The 18,270-nt window shown below is 41.4% G+C and overlaps 1 protein-coding gene across 3 annotated transcripts; it reads right to left on the bottom strand.

The window, feature by feature from the left end:
• On the bottom strand, nt 1–13,823 carry LOC102296234 (E3 ubiquitin-protein ligase PDZRN3-B). 3 transcript variants are annotated; one of them, XM_005941605.3, is made up of 4 exons: nt 12,937–13,820; nt 5,982–6,068; nt 4,020–4,127; nt 1–1,076 (listed from the first exon to the last, which is right to left on the bottom strand). In XM_005941605.3, exons 1-4 carry the CDS (start codon nt 13,648–13,650, stop codon nt 1,005–1,007), a joined length of 981 nt encoding a protein of 326 aa, XP_005941667.1. In that variant the 5' UTR covers nt 13,651–13,820; the 3' UTR covers nt 1–1,004. The 3 variants fall into 3 exon arrangements, with proteins under 3 accessions (XP_005941667.1, XP_042078853.1, XP_042078854.1); XM_042222919.1 differs by having other exon boundaries at nt 1–4,127; nt 12,937–13,821; XM_042222920.1 differs by lacking the exon at nt 5,982–6,068 and having other exon boundaries at nt 1–4,127; nt 12,937–13,823.
• Nucleotides 13,824–18,270: the final 4,447 nt, after the last annotated feature.

Below are 18,270 nucleotides of genomic sequence, written 5' to 3'. Positions count from 1 at the left end.
AAAAAAAGAAGTGTCTGAACAAGAAGGTACTCGTGTGCTGATTCATACCAGCCTGCAGCTCGGTTAGAGGACAGCCATCTGCTGTCGCACTCCCCCGCTAAGAGCCTGTTATAGCAGGACAAGCCACGAATCATCAGGTACATGTTACATCCATATAGATTTACTGGAACTAACACTTCTACTACAGGAAGAGAAAACAGCGGGGCTGATGACAGCGCTGCCTCCACAGGTGCACGAGCATTTCACTGCTCTGTAATGTGATTGGTCCTTTACAGAGCAGTTGAGCCCCCATGGCACGATTGTGAAGGGCTGTCAAAACTATCCCGTCCATAGGCTTGCAAATCAGATTTCATGAGTTAGGATAAAAAAAACAAAAAGCTCTTTTTTTTCCATTTCCACTATAATGGAAAATGAGGGCACTGATGCTAAAAATAAAGGATTCCACATTTATTAATTATTTCTTATTAAAGCTGTATTAATCAATATTTTTTCCCCTCTTAGGGCAGAGGAAATGTGCAAAGGTGCATTATGAAAAATCGTTTATAGTTACAACCCACTGAGAATGACTGAGGCTTTTTAGAACCTCTTATAGCCCAGAGTTTTGATATTCAAACTCCAGTACTTTGTTTTGCACGTAGCCTACCAGACTCGCAAACACCACATGAGAGTGTTGGCTTGTTGATGAACACAGCAGAGCATCAAGCAGTTAAAAAGACCGATGGCAGAATTAAAAGGAAAGCAAATGTTAGACTTATATTCTTAAGGCTCAGCCAATTAGAATAAAAATAGGATGGCAGCCTCCTTTTGAAATAAATTAGCGGTTGCCTGGTGACTGGGCTAATTTGCTTTTTGCTGCTCTCGCCGACTGAGAGCCAACCTGCCTCTAAACAACCCATCCCAACTCAGAGTAAGTGCAATCGCTCTCAGACAGATTGGTGACGGTTTGCAATCAATCTGAGTCAGATTCTTGTTACATTCCTCTGTAAAAGTAATGTTGTTGAGCGTCATCGTTTTGCAGACATGTAGCCATCCTCTTCTCTCTCATTCCATTTCAAATCTATGAGGTGCTGCTTGGACTGTGAATGAAAAAGTTAATGTCAATTTCTGTATGTGGGCACAGCAACAGGTTTCCATCAGATGGCAACAGGCAGTTTTTACCAGTTTATCACAGTTAGTTACCGTGTTAACACAAACAGATTGCGTCTCACTGCCAACTTGATTCTATTCAATTACAAATACACAGCAGAACGATAGACCGACTCATTCTTATTGTTGTTCCGTTGCCATCGTCATGCATCAAAACGTGCTTTGAAGACAGGACCTGACTTTGAGTGGTTGTAGGACTGGTTCCTGTCATTGAAGCATTCATTTCAAGGACAGTGATATTGCACATTCATTGCACACAGTCCCACTAGCTTTGGTTGTACATTAGTCTGCAACAACTCTTTTCCCCCGAGTGTGACTGTAGCCTTAAATATATGGCTAAAAACATGTCTGCTAAAGACTGCTACTGGTGCTCACTGAAATAAAAACAAGCAGCGATCTTAAACCTTTGATAAACTTTAAATTTCTACGAGCCAGTTCAAAATTCAACTCTAAGATAAAAGCCGAATTTTAAACTGCACTGGGATAAAATGTCTTCTTGATTTCACCATCTCAACTAGTTCTCCCAAGAAAAATATTTACTATGTCTCATGCAAAGTTATCCTTGGACCACTTCAGTCAAAAAAAAAAAAAGATTGTTAGTTTGTCGTCTGTTTTTCAATTTTCCATCTACTTGTCTAAGAAAAACGAGCTAATTTCAGAAGTAAGAACATGGATTTAAAAACCAATCTGAAGATATCACCTTGGCCTCGGGGAACGTTCGGGCAGGCAGGAGGATTAAAAAGATAAACTGGAAAATTACTCGTAAAAATTGAGCGGCGATGATTAGCTGTGGGCCTAATCAGAAAAGGAAACCTCACACCCTGCCTGATATTTACACATCCTGCAACCATACTGAAAAGCAGCACAGATATAATTAAACAAAGGTCTTAAGCAAGCATGACTTCCACTACTACTACTACTACAAAAAAGGATAACACAGAAGTCACGGATATCATATTTTATGTGCATGAAAAACAATCTCTGGTAAAACATGAGATAAACCAGGTTTGGCTGTTCCTGCAATTCCAGCATACATCACAGGATGCTAAACAGGACACAGTTACAGGCTGCTTGGTTTCTACCAAACACCGTGAAACTGCCTTCAGGCACTTGGGCTTCATCGTCTTTGATTCTTGACAGCGAACAAACAAAGTTCACAGACCCAGTCACCTCAGGTCCAGAATAAAAGCTGTGCAACAGCAAATTGTGTTTTGATGTCACATTTCTTATTGTGGTCCAGGAATCCGTGACATTGTACTTTCTTGCTTCAACCAGTCAACAAAAAAAAAAAAAAAGCAGCCTTGGAAATATAAGCTGCCTCGCTCTCAGGTTTCCCTTCCGATGAATGGCGTAAATGTGAAGTATCGGCCTTTAACAGTCTATTAAATCTGATGATTTATTTGCTGGGTATTGTATGGCAATCCCTCACTTCTCGTCAAGAAAAGGTTACTTTATAGGAACCTGTGCTACCTCCTTAGGCCTTTCCTGCACTGGAGAGATTCTGTGGCTTCACCTACAATAGCACGAAAACAATATGGAAAAAACACGAGGGAAGCATTATCCTATAGCAAATTCAGTCCTCTCCGCTCCGGATTGGCTATCACAGCATTAAACCCCATAGATACACCTTCTCAAGTAACCAAATACAGCGACATCTGGCCCATTAACGCATGCATCCTGTGCTTACACGCGCCCAGGCAAACATGTGCACGCAAACTCATAAAGCCAAGCAGGGCAGATGCTCGCAAAGACACACACTTTTACACGTTCGTGTGACATATGAGCTAATCTCCCCACACATCAGCTAGCAGCCCACGCCAAGTCCCTTTAGGTCTCGAGTCGCTGATCTCTGAGTGGCTTTTTTGGTTCAACCGGCCCTCGTTACGAGGTCTTAAGTTGCAGAGAGCACCAAGACACTTGACTGTGTGAGCTCAGGAGGTTTAAACCAAAGAGAAGCACATCATAACCTCTCAGTCACGACGTCGCCAGATTTACAACCATATTATTTGGAACAACAGCGTGAGGCTTTCTCCAGAGGACTTGTGGCATTTTTTTTTGCAAGTAGTTAGCATTCGACTGCATAAATGACAGGATAGAGCGATCAGCGGAGTCCAGATGTTGGGAGTCTTCTTTTTTTCGTGTGTGTAAACACTTTCCACAGGCGTCTCTGTGAGCAATGAGCTGGTCAAAAATGCTCCGGGGGCAATTTCACTGAGGTTTAACAATAAAGCCAGCGACAAGCCATATTTGTCATCTTGCGGCCGGCGGTAATACACACTTGCAATTGACATAAACGACTCATTTCAAAGCAGCCGTTGTGAGCGATTCTGGTTGACAACCATTCTATAAAAGCAACCTTTGTGATGCTGAGTTTTTCGATGGATCCCTCAAGTTGACCTCAGGGTGAGCTGGCCTTTCCACATCAAGTTCTGTTTAGAGGCGAAAGGGGGACGCTTCATGGCTGCTCTGTCGAAAGGGCTTTATTTGCTGGGACGAGAGAAGTAAAAGACATCTTTTCCTCTCCCTCACTATCAGCCAGCAACAGTAAAGACAGACAGCCTCGCCTCAGGTTTATCTCGGCCTATCTGCAATGATGCCCTACTTGACATCGTCTATGTCGACTGGTAGAATCGTATCAGAGACGTTCACCGTCTGCAGGATTGACTTTCGGGAGCACCAATAAAAGGCCAAAATGCTAATTCAGGTTCCATACGTCACGCATTGCGTTCAGCTTGAGCTCAGAGCTCAAAAATACACAAAGATGGAGTGATTCTTTGGTGTTTCTCCCTCTTTATGGTGCAGACAGTCATTACATCAGTAGTTTCTACCCCCCTCCCATTTACATGAAGCATTACAGAGGAGGACACACATACCTCTATTATTCTGTCGTGGATCTGAAGGCCTCCCTCTTTGTCTGCTGGACCTTTCTCCACGATCTTGGACACAAAGATTCCTTCATTCGAAGTGCTGTCGTTGTCGTCCTGTGGGAATAAATTGCAGGCATGTTCAGCGGATTAATGGAAGCACAGCGCTCACAGGGCTCGTTAAGGAAAGGAAAGCCTATAGAAGTCTCAATAAATCGGGCAATAAAAGTACTTTTAAAAAACACTGGGTTTGGTTGTTGTGGGCAAAACCACATGAGCGTCTGTACAACGCTTTGCAAGCCTACAAAGCTGAAGGTTTAGTTCACCCAAATAACAAAGAAAAAAAAAATCCCAAGCAAACTGTTGCTGCCACCCCTATAAATGACACAAACAACATTTAGTTTGGCCTTAAGATTTATGGGAGATTTCCAGTGAATCCACAAAATTTTACTGCCAGCAGTTTCTTTTACTGGCAGCAGTAATTTCCAGGCAGATATCTCAAAATCAGGGCACACAGAAAACAAAAATATCTGGAAGGCTCAACAGCAACAAGACTAAGTGAAAAAATATGGCTTTTTGCAATTTCTCTGAAATGCCCTTTTAACCCTACCCTTGAGTGTGGACTTAGGGATAAGCTTTAACTTCACATGCTTCCCAGGCCTTAAAGGGTTGACCCTGGCCTACAGAAGGGCCTAAATGTTGACACGCGGACATGCTGTAGGGGCATGAAGTAGCCTACATCCGACTCTGTGGCCGTGACCCCAGAGTCAGAACTAAGTCTGGGTTAACAGCTATGTTAGCACTCTCTTTAAAACCACATGTAAATGTGTACCGCACTCCTGCTGGGCTCTGTGACACAACTACATTTTACTAGGTACTTAAAGAAACCCCAGAAGTTACAGAACAGATGCTAATTAATAATTTCTGGTCTGCTTCCTCTTTCAGGGACATCGTGTACAGTGTTAACACTGCAGTGCTTTTGCTGCAAGTTCCACAACATGCCTACTACTACTTTGCCTCACCGCTATCACATGAGCTGCAGACAAACAAGCTCATCTAGGAGACCACAAAACCTGGCAGTTGATTGCGCTCACCATGCCATACCAGTATAACAGCCACATGAAACACACATGTCAAAGGCTGCTAGGATATTAGCCACTTCCAATTCTAATGAGTAGCTTCTTACACCACCTGATGATTTGAGGCTCACTAGGAAAGCAAAAGCCAAGTATTATCTCCGCTGTCGTACAAGTTTGATGCATGGCTCTGTCACAGCAACTCCACGAGCAAATCTACGCTTAAATGTCGATCTTTTTATAGCTTCCTGCTATAAAAAGTTTTACTGCGATAATCTATGTCACTGCTGAAAAGTGCGTCACTGTGGCTGTGGAAAACCAAGTCTGCAACAGTGGAAGTGAAACAGATACGGCGTTTCAATAAGACCTCGGCTGCAGAAAGAAGCTCCGTGTATGGGAGATGCCAGCGTTGAGATATTTTCCAACCCTTCACTCGGCAGAGCGCGTGGCATCATTAATGACTTTAACTTCAGGGGCCTCGAGGCAGAAAGCGGCTGAGAAAAGTTCAGTCTGGGTTTAAAAGACCCTTTCCTCTCCTCTGTGTTTACCTCACCACCAAAATCCCCTCAATTAGAGACAAAACAACTGTGGTGGAAGCCATAATCCCAGATTTAACTCCCATAAAAGTAATTATAGTTTTTTTTAATCTGTAATGCCAAATCCGCTAAACCAGACCAATATATAAACACAATAAAACTTGATAGATGCAGTCCATCTATCCACAGTCAAAAAAAAACAAACCAAAAAAAAAAAACCATGCACGACTGTCTAAGTTGCGGCAGTCAGCACAGAGGAGGCTTGTGGTACTTCCACTATTTGCCATTTGACACTTGGCTGATCACCGGGGAGGGGGTGGGGGAGACGGAACCTCCAAGTTGCTCAGCTTTCAACCTACCACGCATGGCCTTCCTCCTATGATGTTAAAACCCAGAGAGCCGCCCTCACGAAGAAGGACAACGGTCACGCTTTTAGTCTCGCCTTCCTACAAACAGACAGGAGAGACACACGTGAGCAAAGAGATGGCAGGAAGTTATTCAACATATACAACAACTCAATATTAATCTTAATTAATCTTTTTATTCTTTTAAATTCAAAGAGTGAAACTTTCAAAACACAGGGGCTATATTGTACTCATATTTTGATAGCATCTGTCTAACTTTCAGGTTGTATTCACCAGCTACAACTGCTGCAAGCAAACAGATGTTCCTAATTCTCTGTGGTAGCCCAACAACAAAATAAGAAACTATTGACTGCTCTATTGTCAATAAACTCTCTTCATACCGTGTTTGTCATTAACATCCAGCCAAACATGGTTTCTTCAAAAGAAAATATCACTTGCTGCTCAAAATGGCCAAATACTCACTACATAGCAGAAAGCAAACAAACACTGTTAGCTTAGTAGCCAGATCTTTTCAGCAGTTCCTTGAATCTTTTGGTTAGACATCTTTGTATATTATGGTACTGCTTCTGCTGTTTAACTATTAAAGGAAATCTTACGTGTAAAAAGTTCAGCACATGACCAAAAGAACCGGGCTGTCAACACATTACACCATGAAGCTCCCAGCGCACCATTTTTGTGCTGGTGTTAATGCCAGAGGACGTTTAGAACTCACCAACCTCGCTCTGTAATTTTACATAATCTGCCACAGCTGCTGGAATATGCATGTCCATCAATCTGCATGTCAAAGTACCCTGAACCTCAAGCTGCCCCCAATGTGCCATCAAAGTGTGAGTGTCTGCATGAATCTTAGGCTACATCCACACTAGCCCTCCGGTATCTTTGTTTAATTGGTCACATGACTGCATCACATGACTAAAACGTGTCATCGTTTTCAAAAATTTCACTGTCACTGCAACGCGAAAACGGCGTTTTCAAATGTATCTGCTTTGGAGAGCGTTTGAAAACGCTGCGTTTTCCTTGACCGAAAACGCTGTCTCAGTGTGGACGGAAGGCCAAACCGGAGAGAAAAATCAGAATCAGAATACTTTATTAATCCCGAAGGAAATTAGGGAAAAAGGTGCGTTTTCAAATGAAAACGTATTAGTGTGGACATGGCTTTAGGCAAATCACTTATGTGTATGTATATGTGTGAATGAGTGAATAAAGACTTAGACTAGAAAATGCTTTGAGTGCTCAGCTAGAGTAGAAGCACTTCACAAGTACCAGTCTGTTTACAAATTAAGCTAGTCATTATTCAAGTTAACTCTGAATTACTTATCATAAATGATGTGATTACAAGTAACAGTTGTGCATAACTAAAAACAGACAACTTCAGTCTCAGGCCCACAACCATTAAAAAAAAAAAAAAAAAAAAAAAAACCAAAGAAAAAAAAAAAAAAAAAAAAAAAGCCAATCCAGTGCTAGCCAGTGTTGGTGTAATATATGAACTACAGCATCCAAGTATACAGATTACTTGTTCGTTGTAACTTTAAAGTCAAAAGGTCAGCTTTGTAATTCAAATACTGTTATTTTATTCCAATGAAGGAACTGGTTGCTATTGAAGTGTTCCAACATTTCCCTGCTCCTTTTGTTGTGCAGAGTGGAATCTGGCCATTGAGCCGGTCAGCATATGAAGGTCATTTAGTGAGATGACAAAGAGATTTACAGTTACACAGTTGGAGCATTCGCATTGTCCTGACCCAGGGTGATAATAAGAGTCTGTCAGCTGCTACAAAGCTCAATTCCTCGTGTTGAAGAAGTACCTGCAAGCTAAGCACAGCTCCACAACATCGCTGCTGAGGAAGACTAAGATGCTGGTGCTGGTGCTATGGTTCAGAACTGCAAAACTAGCAAAAGCGAGTTTCTTTCTAGTTAGGTGGTAGACAAACTGCTGCCTATATCAACCTGTTATGCAGTGAGCTAAAGTGGACAAACTCGGGTAAATTTACAGTGGGTTACACACCTTCTGGACAATATAAATGAGCACAGGATGGTACAAATTTTTTGCTACAACATAACAGCTGGTATGTAGTTTCTAATGGCCGGAATCTTGTAATGTAACAAGTTACTTTAGCTTCTTCAAATTTCACCATTCTCCAGGGCTTAGCCAGCACACCCAGCCTGAAATGATGACCAGGTCAAAGAAGAGAACCGCTCTCTCACGAACCGTTGTCCTATGTAAATGAATACACCAGCGGGCCTCTTGACTCAGAAGCTACATGACATGAAAACCTCTGGGAAACTCGCAGAGTCAGCCCTTAATCTGTTTTTTTAAGGAGGACTTAGAGGGGAGCTATGAGGTAACATAATTTCAGCTGCCGCTCCAGTATTCTGCGAAACACTGAGACTAAATATAAAGCAGATATTACTGGCATGTACAGCATCCTGACTGCCATATAGCCTAAAAACACCAGCATGTGCAAGTCTGGCCCTGCAGGAATGTGCGCTTCTGTCACGACAGCATTAGTGGCACATGCTTCCGAATTATAGTGAACTACAGCCGTCGCTGTCAACAAGAAGACAGTTGGGCATTATGCTTGTTGAGACAAAGTGGAATTAATATGACAAATGAAAAAAGGTACAAAGCAATTGGCTTTTCCATCCTCTTCACTTATGCTGAATGTGTCACAGGCCTCAAAACAAACTAGTCTTCACATTTCATCCACAAGAACCATTAAAATGAACAATTATGAAGCTTTTCTTTTTTTCCCCCCCTTCCCCTCTCTTCCCTTCTCACCACATCTGCAAACACTCTAACAATGATCCAACCCCCCAAAAATGAAGTAAACGTCTTCAGGATGAGGTTGCAAATTTACTAAAACATCAGGTGTGCTTGAGTTATATTAAAGACTAAAAAGAAAAACTGATGTGCTAAACACCACCAATTCAAAACAAAACCGTGGAGACACAATGACATGGGCGCTACAGCAAGTAAACAAAAGCTCCGTGGGGAGAAAAAAAACCAACAACAAAACTTTATTGGTGAGGTAAGAAATGGCACGCTGGCAGTGAAACTTTAGTCTGCTGCTCACTTGTGACTTGGCACACTCACGGTGAGCCTTCACCTCAGCAATCGTCACACTTTCCGAGTCTGTCCTCCATCAAGCTGCCTTCCCCCTGTCTAACTCTTAATATAGTTCACCTAATTATAGTGTAGGTACTATAATACAGAACAAAAAGGGAACATATTGATTTATAAACTACTGGCATGTGGTCAAGAGACAGAAACTCAGTGACCTTGTAAATGTAGGGCAGTTTACCCCATTAATGAGGTAGTGAAGTCTATTTCAAATCAATGACAAGGATTATCACTCAATGCTAATGTATATACACAAAGGAACCAGCAGCCTAATGCATTTTTATTAGACGAAATGGGCATCTTCAATGAATACATGATGGCTTTTATTAATGTGATCTGTCATGTTCAATTGATAGCCACGCTTGTGAAATAACTAATAGCTTCCATTGTTCTGTTAAGCTATCTCACAGAGCCCTGCTTTAAAAAAAAAGTCCACAATTAGCCTAATCAGTTTGAGGTCACAATTACTCCGATCAAATTCAATGCAGGATCGATCAGTTTGATGTCTTGTGATTTTAAAAGACACTTGTTATTAGATCAAGAACCTTTAATGCTGTCATCTGCAGCCAAAGGGGATCTTGGTTCAAAAACACAGATCCAATCTTTTATGGAGAGTGTGACAACACTTCTAACAGCCCTGCAATGAACCACAGTAAAGATCTGAGCTTTTTGTTCACTGATTTTCCATCAGTTTTATTTGTCTTTCTTGCATTTAGTATTAAATAATCTTTCTTTTAAATACCAGTCAGTTACTCCTCATCTCCCAGTTTTTGGCATTAAAAGACATTGAAGTTGAGGAGTGGTGGAATCTCTAAACTAAAGTAAGTTGCCAGTCAGCTGTAACAATGGACTTGCATGCATCCTTTGGTAGTGATCTGATGATCAGTACTGAGCAAAGGTTTTGAGCCAACACTCTGTTTGCTAGGACATTGGGAAATAGGAGGCAACGATTTATTGAAACATGTGCAAACATACAGGAAAACACAGTTTATAAGGCAAGCATAGAGTTTGCGCAATTCTAACGAGCTTGAAAACTAGAATTTGCTAAGACCACCTTTATTCTTCAGCACACCCTGAACTAGTTCTCCAGGCTCCCTGAACAACATTCAGAGCTCTTCTTTGGATGTTGGCTGCCTTTTGTCCTGTTCTCTGTCAAGATGCTTCAGTAATGTTGATGTCTGGGCTTTGGGGTAGCCAATCCATGACTGACAGTGTTCCACAGTATGTTTTTCTATCCAGGTATGTGTTTGGGAACACTGTCATACTGAAAAATTAAGTTGTTGCCAATCAGATGTTTTCCAGGTGGTACTGCATGGTAGATCAAAATCTGACTGTACTTTTTGGAGTTCATAATTCCATCAATTTTGACAAGATCTCCAACACCACCAGCTGAGATGCAGCCCAAACCATGACGGAGCCCCCAGCGTGTTTTACAGGTAACTACCGGCACTCACTGTTATACCTCTTTCCTGACCTTTTATTTTTGGTTCAGTAATTTGAAACAAAATTTTCAAATCTGAATTCCACAGCCCAGAAGATGGTTTTCAGCTTTTCAGTTGTGTAATTTAGCATACTTCAGTCTTTCGTCCCCGTTTCCCTTCCTTAAGAATGCCACCCTCCACTGAGACCATTTCTGATGAGGGTTCAATGAACAGCAGATGGGTTAACTGCAGGGCCAGATGCATCTCTCAGGTCCCGTGTCAGGACTTGTTATATTTTTAATATTTTTTTAAGGACATGATTTTCAGCTGCTGTTTGGTTAGTTTAACAGGCTTCCCACTTCTCCCTTTGTCTACTTTCAAAATCTCTGAAAATGGTCAAGTGCAGAGTTGAAAACGAGTGAAAATACCGCAAATATCCAAAGAAAACTTTACAAAGCCTGGACAGTGCCAAAAACTGCTTTAAAAAAAGAAGAATGCCACAAAGGTTGCAAGAAAGTCTGGCTTCTTTAATATAACCTAAAATATAAAGAAATATCAGGTAGCCTGAGACTTCTGCATAGTACTGCATGTCATAAAACTGCATTAAAACCTTTTTTCCCCAATGATCTTTTGAATCGTGAAATGCACCTCCCATTGGATGCACTCCATTTAGCGCGTTCCAGGTCCGTGGTATTGTGAATGCTGGCTCACTAGCATGGCTTCAAAGGAGTAGGCCCATCAGACAAGTCATTACCTGGGCTTTTGCTGCTTTGGCATGTCAAAATATCCCTTTTCGGAAATTACCAATAACACACTGATGTAATTAGGCTCTTGATTACTGAAATCATGAGAAAAAAAAAAAAAGGGAGCAAAGATTTTGGACAGACTGCCTCTAACAGCTAATCCCAGTTCATATTCACATTTGTGAGAGAACCTCATTCCTGTTCACTGCTTGACTGGATCCAATGAAAGGCCTTTCGAGATAGAAGAGGTTTCTTTATTTCTTTCTAACGAGTTGCAATATCACCCACAGATATTAAATCTCATCCTCAGAAAAGTTCTCAACCATTCCTGTATCTCATACATATGTTCAAAGCATGCCTCAAGTGCAGACATTATTCCTTCTGTTTTTACGTTAGAACAGCCACAATGGCAATAACACACTTAATGTAGAGCTCAATGGCAGGATTGAGATGCCGCTGTCAAATGAGCTATGATAACTTGCTGCGCTACAGGCCCAGGAAGCTTCTTTATACCAGCATGAGCGATTTCCCGATTTGCCTGCATCGGTGCTTTTGATGCGCAATTTACCAGTCTACTAGAACACATTTTACTGGGAGCTGAGCCCGTAATGAACAAATGAAAGCACCCAGCAAAAGCAGGGGGAGGAAAAGAGAGTGAAATTGTTGATAGGTGATTTATTAAAGAACTTCTGGGACATAAAAAGGGTGTAATTTTTTTTTTTTTTTTTTTTTAAAAAGGCACATCCCATTCATCCATATTTCTACTAATAATTATTTCTCCTCTAAAACAAAACCCTGACCACTCCCATTTGCTAATCCCAGCAGCAGTGCAAGCACCATACACTAATTCAATTCATTACCAGATTTATGAACTCCTGCATCCTTTATGATGTTGATAATGGGCCACTGGGTTTATAAATTTGAACCATAAAACATCCTTACATCAGCTCTTCCTCAGCCCCCCTCGCAGGGGCCTTGCACAGATCAAGCTTTACTGTTTTTAAGGCCTTTCGGGACCTCATAAGCCCTTACTAGCTCATTCAACTTTGGTGCCAGCAACTCTGCAGCAGCCCTGATTCTAATTTGTTATGATGGTCTCGGGGGAAAGGGCGAACATCCGATGACAAAAAGCCTCAAACAAGCATGCTGTGAGGGGGTGAGGCATTATAACTGGAACCTGGTTCTTGTTGTGTACAGAACTGCAGTAAATATTTAGCCCTCCCCCCACCCCACATTTACTGCCAGCTGGCGAAGAGGCACAGCTGACATCCATGTCTCAAAGCAGGCAGCCAAGGCACGAAGTTCTCCTGGAAACACCAGGACAAAAAAAGAAAAAAGCAGAATCGCCAACAACATTGACTTCCTTTTCCAGTTGGGTTGAAGTTAAACAAAAAGGCAGCCACCCAAACAACAAGGAGGCCCAGTTAAAGTGACATTTTAAGAACTCCCATAGTGCCGACAAAAACATGCTGAGGAAGATATTTTACAGCCTATAAAAGTTGGCCTTAAGGCAATTGCCTTATGCGCAGTGCATGTCAGGATCAACTTTAAGTTGCAGTGGAATTATTTTATTCTCACAGAACACAGATTTTCCAGGCGTCACACTGTGGATGACAGCAGGGAGAAGCTACTGGGAATCACTCAGAGCAAAAACTTTTCCTGCTTACCTTGCAGGAGAAAGCCACGGTCTTGGTGAGGGAGTCGATCCTCTCGCTGTATTCTGTGAATTTCTTCTGATACTTGAGCGCTGTCATCTGCAGCTCGCTGTGCACGGCGGAAAGTTGTGCCAGGAGAGCCTTCTCCCTCTTGTTGGCTTCTATGGTCTGCTTCTTGAACTCCCTATCCAGGATGATCATTCTGCACTGCAGCGCGCTGTTGTGCGCCTTCAGGGCTCTCAGGCAGCAGTGGCCATTTGATTTCTGCTCCTTTTGGGTGAGCATCAGCCCACAGCCGCTCTCGCAAACCTCCACCGGTCTGTAGTCGCACGTCTCCCGCATATGAGCATCCACGTCCCGCAGGTTGAGCACCTCGCTGCATCCTCTGTTCCTGCACTTCGCCGGGGAGTAGTCGCACATCTCGGCGTGCTCGGCCAGATGCTGCAGCTTCACCACGGCATCGCAGCCCCTCGTATGGTTATCACATTTAATCTCCAGCTTCAGGATGAGGTTCTTTAGAGGCAGGACGTGGTTCAGCTCTTTGGTGGAGATCCGCTGACATTTGACCGGGCAGCTGCTCTGCTGGACGACCCAGGGCAGCACGCAGCCAGAGCAAAAGACGTGACCGCACGGAGTCGTCAGCGGGTCCTCCAGGACTTTATTGCACAAGTTGCATTTGAAATCCGGGTCCACAGTCCCCTTGAAGCGGTCCAACTCGAATCCCATGGTTTCCCTAAATCCAGAGACAAACTTGTGGACTCCCCACCCCCGCAGATCTAAGTCGGAGGAGCAGTGGGGCGTTTTTCTCTTAGCTGGTCATTGGTGGAGCGTTCGCCGAGACCTACTTGCTCCGAGCTCTCCTCACTGTCTAAACTCTACTAATTGACCGAGACTTTTTGGTGCCTTCAGGAGCGCCTCGTACGCGAACCCTCTAAAGTTAGAAGTCAGAAGTTTTTCACCCTGAAAAATAGATATATTTCGTTTCCTTTGCACGCAAAAAAAAAGTTTTTTTGTAACTGCAAAGGAAAAGGTGAAATCAGGAAAAGGTGACAATTTTTAGGGCCGTTTATGACACGTAAAAGCAACAATTTCTGAACCAAAGTGTGAGAAACGGCAAACTTCTTTTATTCCGTCACAATTCAGCCTTTATTTCTACATTTGGAGCAAGTTACAGGTGATCAGTGCATGAAAAACATCAAATTCGAACGCATCTTCACTTCGTTTGCGTGACTTCAGCTTTTAAAATCTACACTTCTGATAGTCAGTGAAGGCGACATTCCGAAAGTTTTCTGCCGTAACTACTCTACTAACGGCGCACAGAGTACTCAGCCACTGGGATAAAAAGTAGCTTGCGCATTTCTTTTGAAATAGAAGAATGAAATAAAGATGAGATGTCATTTGTTTATCCATGTAACCAGTGAAAATATATATTTTTTCTTATTTATTTCTATTTATTTCTGCAAAAAATAGAGTCTGACTAATAGTTTTGGGAACTAAAACTATTAGTCTAAAACTAAAGTTTTCAAAGTTTTATTGTCATATGCACAGTAAAGAAACATGTTTTCCTATACGATTACATTCTTCCTTTGATATCCGTGACGCTAAACAGCAAAATAAATCCCATATAAAATAGGTAAATAGAATAAATGATCATTTAAAACAATACAAAGAATTATAAAGAACTATAATGAGTAACTGTGCGGTTATGAGTTCACCTACCAATGCCTTTAGGGTTTTTTTTTGTTTTTTTTTTACTTATATACAACGTCTGAATTGTTTAAAAAAGAAAAAACAAACAGAATATATCATTCAAATGTTATATAAAAACAATGATACAATGCTTTATAAAATCCCATAAACCTATAAAGTCTACGGCTGTATATTTAGAGGATAAACAGCCATTTCATTTCATAAATTTTAGTTTATGAATGTTACTCACCACACAGAAGGTGAGCGTTCAGGCATGCACAACACTTGTGAAAACAAGCATCTTTGGAAGGACATTACCCAGTACAACCACAAGAGAGACTTCAAGTTACAACACACTTTAAGAGGGGGTGAGATCAGGTAAAAGTTGGGGAAATCAACACAGATCACAATGCGAGGTATGACAATGAATATCTGAGGCGCCGCCGAGGGATTCGTGTTTGAACACACCCCTCACCAGAGGCCTTACCTAAAGAAAGCGCGATATTGTTTTACCACTTTGACACTCTGATCTGAGTCCACTTCCAATACCAGCAGGAGGGCATGTAGCTCTGAATGCGTTTGAATTTTAACGTAAACTCCAGTGGACACACTGGTTTCGCCCTAGAGAAGGAAAATAATAGCCTCTGTTGCTAAAGCAGACAGTCTGTGTCGGACCTGACCCTGCCGTGATTAGATACCCATTCCTACTGGTTGCCTCCTCTTTCGGAAATCCAGTTTTATGCAATGCCATGCTCAATAAAACCTTTCCATATGTGCGTTATCCAGAACTAAAAACACGGGCTTATCAAAGACTTCATGGACAACGCGTGATAGAGAGAGTCTGAGCTCGTGGGTAATCCTACACTGATGTTATGGGATGGCTTAGATGGAGTGGAATAAAAACTCCCTGTGCAGAACACCTCGAAGATTCTTGTACTGCATATATTACAGCATGTGATTATATTATATATTTCTTAGCCAGTATTCTTCAGGTCATGACTTCATTTTTTAAAAAAAGATCATCTTTTTTTTTGATTATTTTATTTTAAATTTCCAAAATATAACACAGAAACAAAAACAAAAACAACCTCCCCCCCCCAAAAAAGAAAGAAAAAATATATATACACACACACATCTACACATATATATACATATATACATATATACATACATACACATACACAAAAACCTGAAATTAATGAAAGTTTACAAATCTAGTTTAGCCCAGTCTGGCTTTTGCAAAGTGTTCCAAAAAGGGGTTCCGGACAGTCAGAAAAGAGTCTTTTGAGTATTTACTGAACCTTTCCATATGTATTATGAACATCATGTCTGTTACCCACAACTGAAAGGAAGGAGGGGTGGGGGACTTCCATTCCCTCAGTATTATTCTCTTGGCAACAATCAGGCCTAGTTCCAGTGGCCCCTGCAATTTAACCGGAAGTAGCTCTGACGTCGGAGAACATCCAAAAATTGCAAGTTCAGGTTCAGGCTGTAAAGGTTTCATATATGCCTTGGAGTATCAGTCAAATATTTTAAACCAAAAGCCTCTTAATGAGGGACAAGACCAAAAGGCATGAAACAACGTACCTTCTGCTCGTCTACACCTGTCACACATTGGGGAAATAGAAGGATAAAACTTGTGCAGTCTGATCTTAGAATAGTGTAACCGGTGGAGGATTTTAAATTGAATTAATTGATGTCTACTGTTTATAGAGCAGGAATGAATTTTGGACAGACGCTTACTCCACATAGATTCGGGCACCCTCATGCCCGATTCTTTCTCCCAAGCCTGCCTAATCTCAACGGTATGCACTACAATAGAGTCGCCAAATAATTGTACAATTTTTGTGATAAGATGTCTGGAATCAGGTTGGCTCTTGAGTATTTCATAGATTCATAGAAAAAAGATCATCTTTAATACACTTAATGCGTTTTGAGTTAAGAAATGTTTAGACAGATGTGGAAAAATGAATGGATGAGAAATGAAAAATAGAGGGCTGGGGTTTTACTTTAGCACCTGTTTCTTTAGCAAGTTTTCACAGAATAATTGGATTTTTTTCCCATGCTGTTACACATCAGCTGTATAAAGCCATATATTATTTCACAGTTCGGAGCTTGAGGTTGCTATTAAATCTTGTGCTCGGAACTCTGCAGAATTTAACCAGCAACCTGCCGGCCACGCTCGGGGTTTTCAACCTGTGGACCAAACTACAGGCAGTGATTTATTATTTCAGTCCGGGAACAAACAACCTGCCCGTCTGTGCGTGGATGTTTACTGTGAGAGGTTGTTTGGTCTGCCTCACTGGCAGGAATGTTTGCTCTCAAAATGGAGTGAGAATAAATTAACAGTTGTTTGTATGGGCTTTTGTCGGAGCTGGGGCAAGCTCAACTTCTGGAATTTTCATGGTACAGTATGTTAAAGAAGCTGCTATCTAGGGGACTTGTCCGCTAAGGAATGCTTGTGAATGTGAAGTGGCAACAGGGGCGGTTTAAACGAGTCCATGTTAGGCTGCGCCAAAAGACAGACCTCATCCCTGTGGAGATAAGAGTTAATCCCACTCCTCCAAGCTAAACTGTGAGTGAAGCATCAGGACAGACTGGGCCTGAATGCTCCCACCAGGCCTCCAGGTTAAAATAGTGCTGGGAGATAAAACCCAAGCTTACACTTGCTTGCCTCTATTGTGACCCTAATTCCTATATAAAGAAATAGTTTTTGAAACATACTCATTCCTATGAGAATAAGAAAATAAGCAGGCAGCAACTTTTTTCATGCAACTCTGGGCTAAGCTACAGCTAAGAGTCAGGTTAGCTTAGCAAAAAGACAGGAAGCAGGGAACCTTTCTAATTTAGCCAAAACAAAAAACAAACAAAAAAACAAACAACAACAACCAAAAAAAGCATGGAAGTTCAAACAAAGATAGAAATCAATAAATGTACATCAGCAGAAATAAGATAAGGGTTTATACAGCAAACAAGACAAAAATACAACAATAAGTAATCAGAATACTTAGAGTTAAAAGAACATTAACTAGCATAATAGGAAAGCTTTCACTCACCTTTGAAGCTGAAACAACACAATACACTTATACAGTGTGTAGACACACACACAATACATTAGACTGCAGTTACTTTTCAGGTTCTTATTGTTTTTATGTTAAACAATAACTTAATGTGTAAAGATTTTATATGTAATGTTTTAGCTAACTACTTAGCAGGCTAGCTGTTCTTACAGTCCTTAGGCTAAACTAAATGATTGCTAGCTGTAGCTCCAAATTTAGCTGCTATTAACTATTAGCTCTCAGCAACCAAGGGAATAACGCTACTTCTGAAGATGACATTGGGCAGCACTCACAATGGTTGTGGCAGTTTTTTGTGTGTGTTGTGTTTTAATATTTCTCATTGTTTATGTTAGCAACGATATATGTGTACATTGTAGATTTGTATTTAGTGTACAAACATGAGGCAGCAGCAATATTGCCAACTGCCGTCAAGATAACAATAAGCCCCAAATGTCAAATTAGTAACTTAAAATAATGTCACCACAGTTTTGTTCACAAAAAGCCACAAATAGTCTGAGCGGGGAAATAAATAAAAAAAAGTGTACAGAGTAATGCACACTCTGAGTGCTGTGAAGAGTTGTCCTGGTGTCATTGTTAA

The sequence above is a fragment of the Haplochromis burtoni genome, unplaced genomic scaffold (assembly GCF_018398535.1).
Source record: "Haplochromis burtoni strain Fernald_Lab_line unplaced genomic scaffold, NCSU_Asbu1 Contig_97, whole genome shotgun sequence".
NCBI lineage: Eukaryota > Metazoa > Chordata > Actinopteri > Cichliformes > Cichlidae > Haplochromis > Haplochromis burtoni.
Note: the sequence above shows the minus strand (reverse complement) of the source record. Positions and strands in the feature narration are given on the sequence as shown.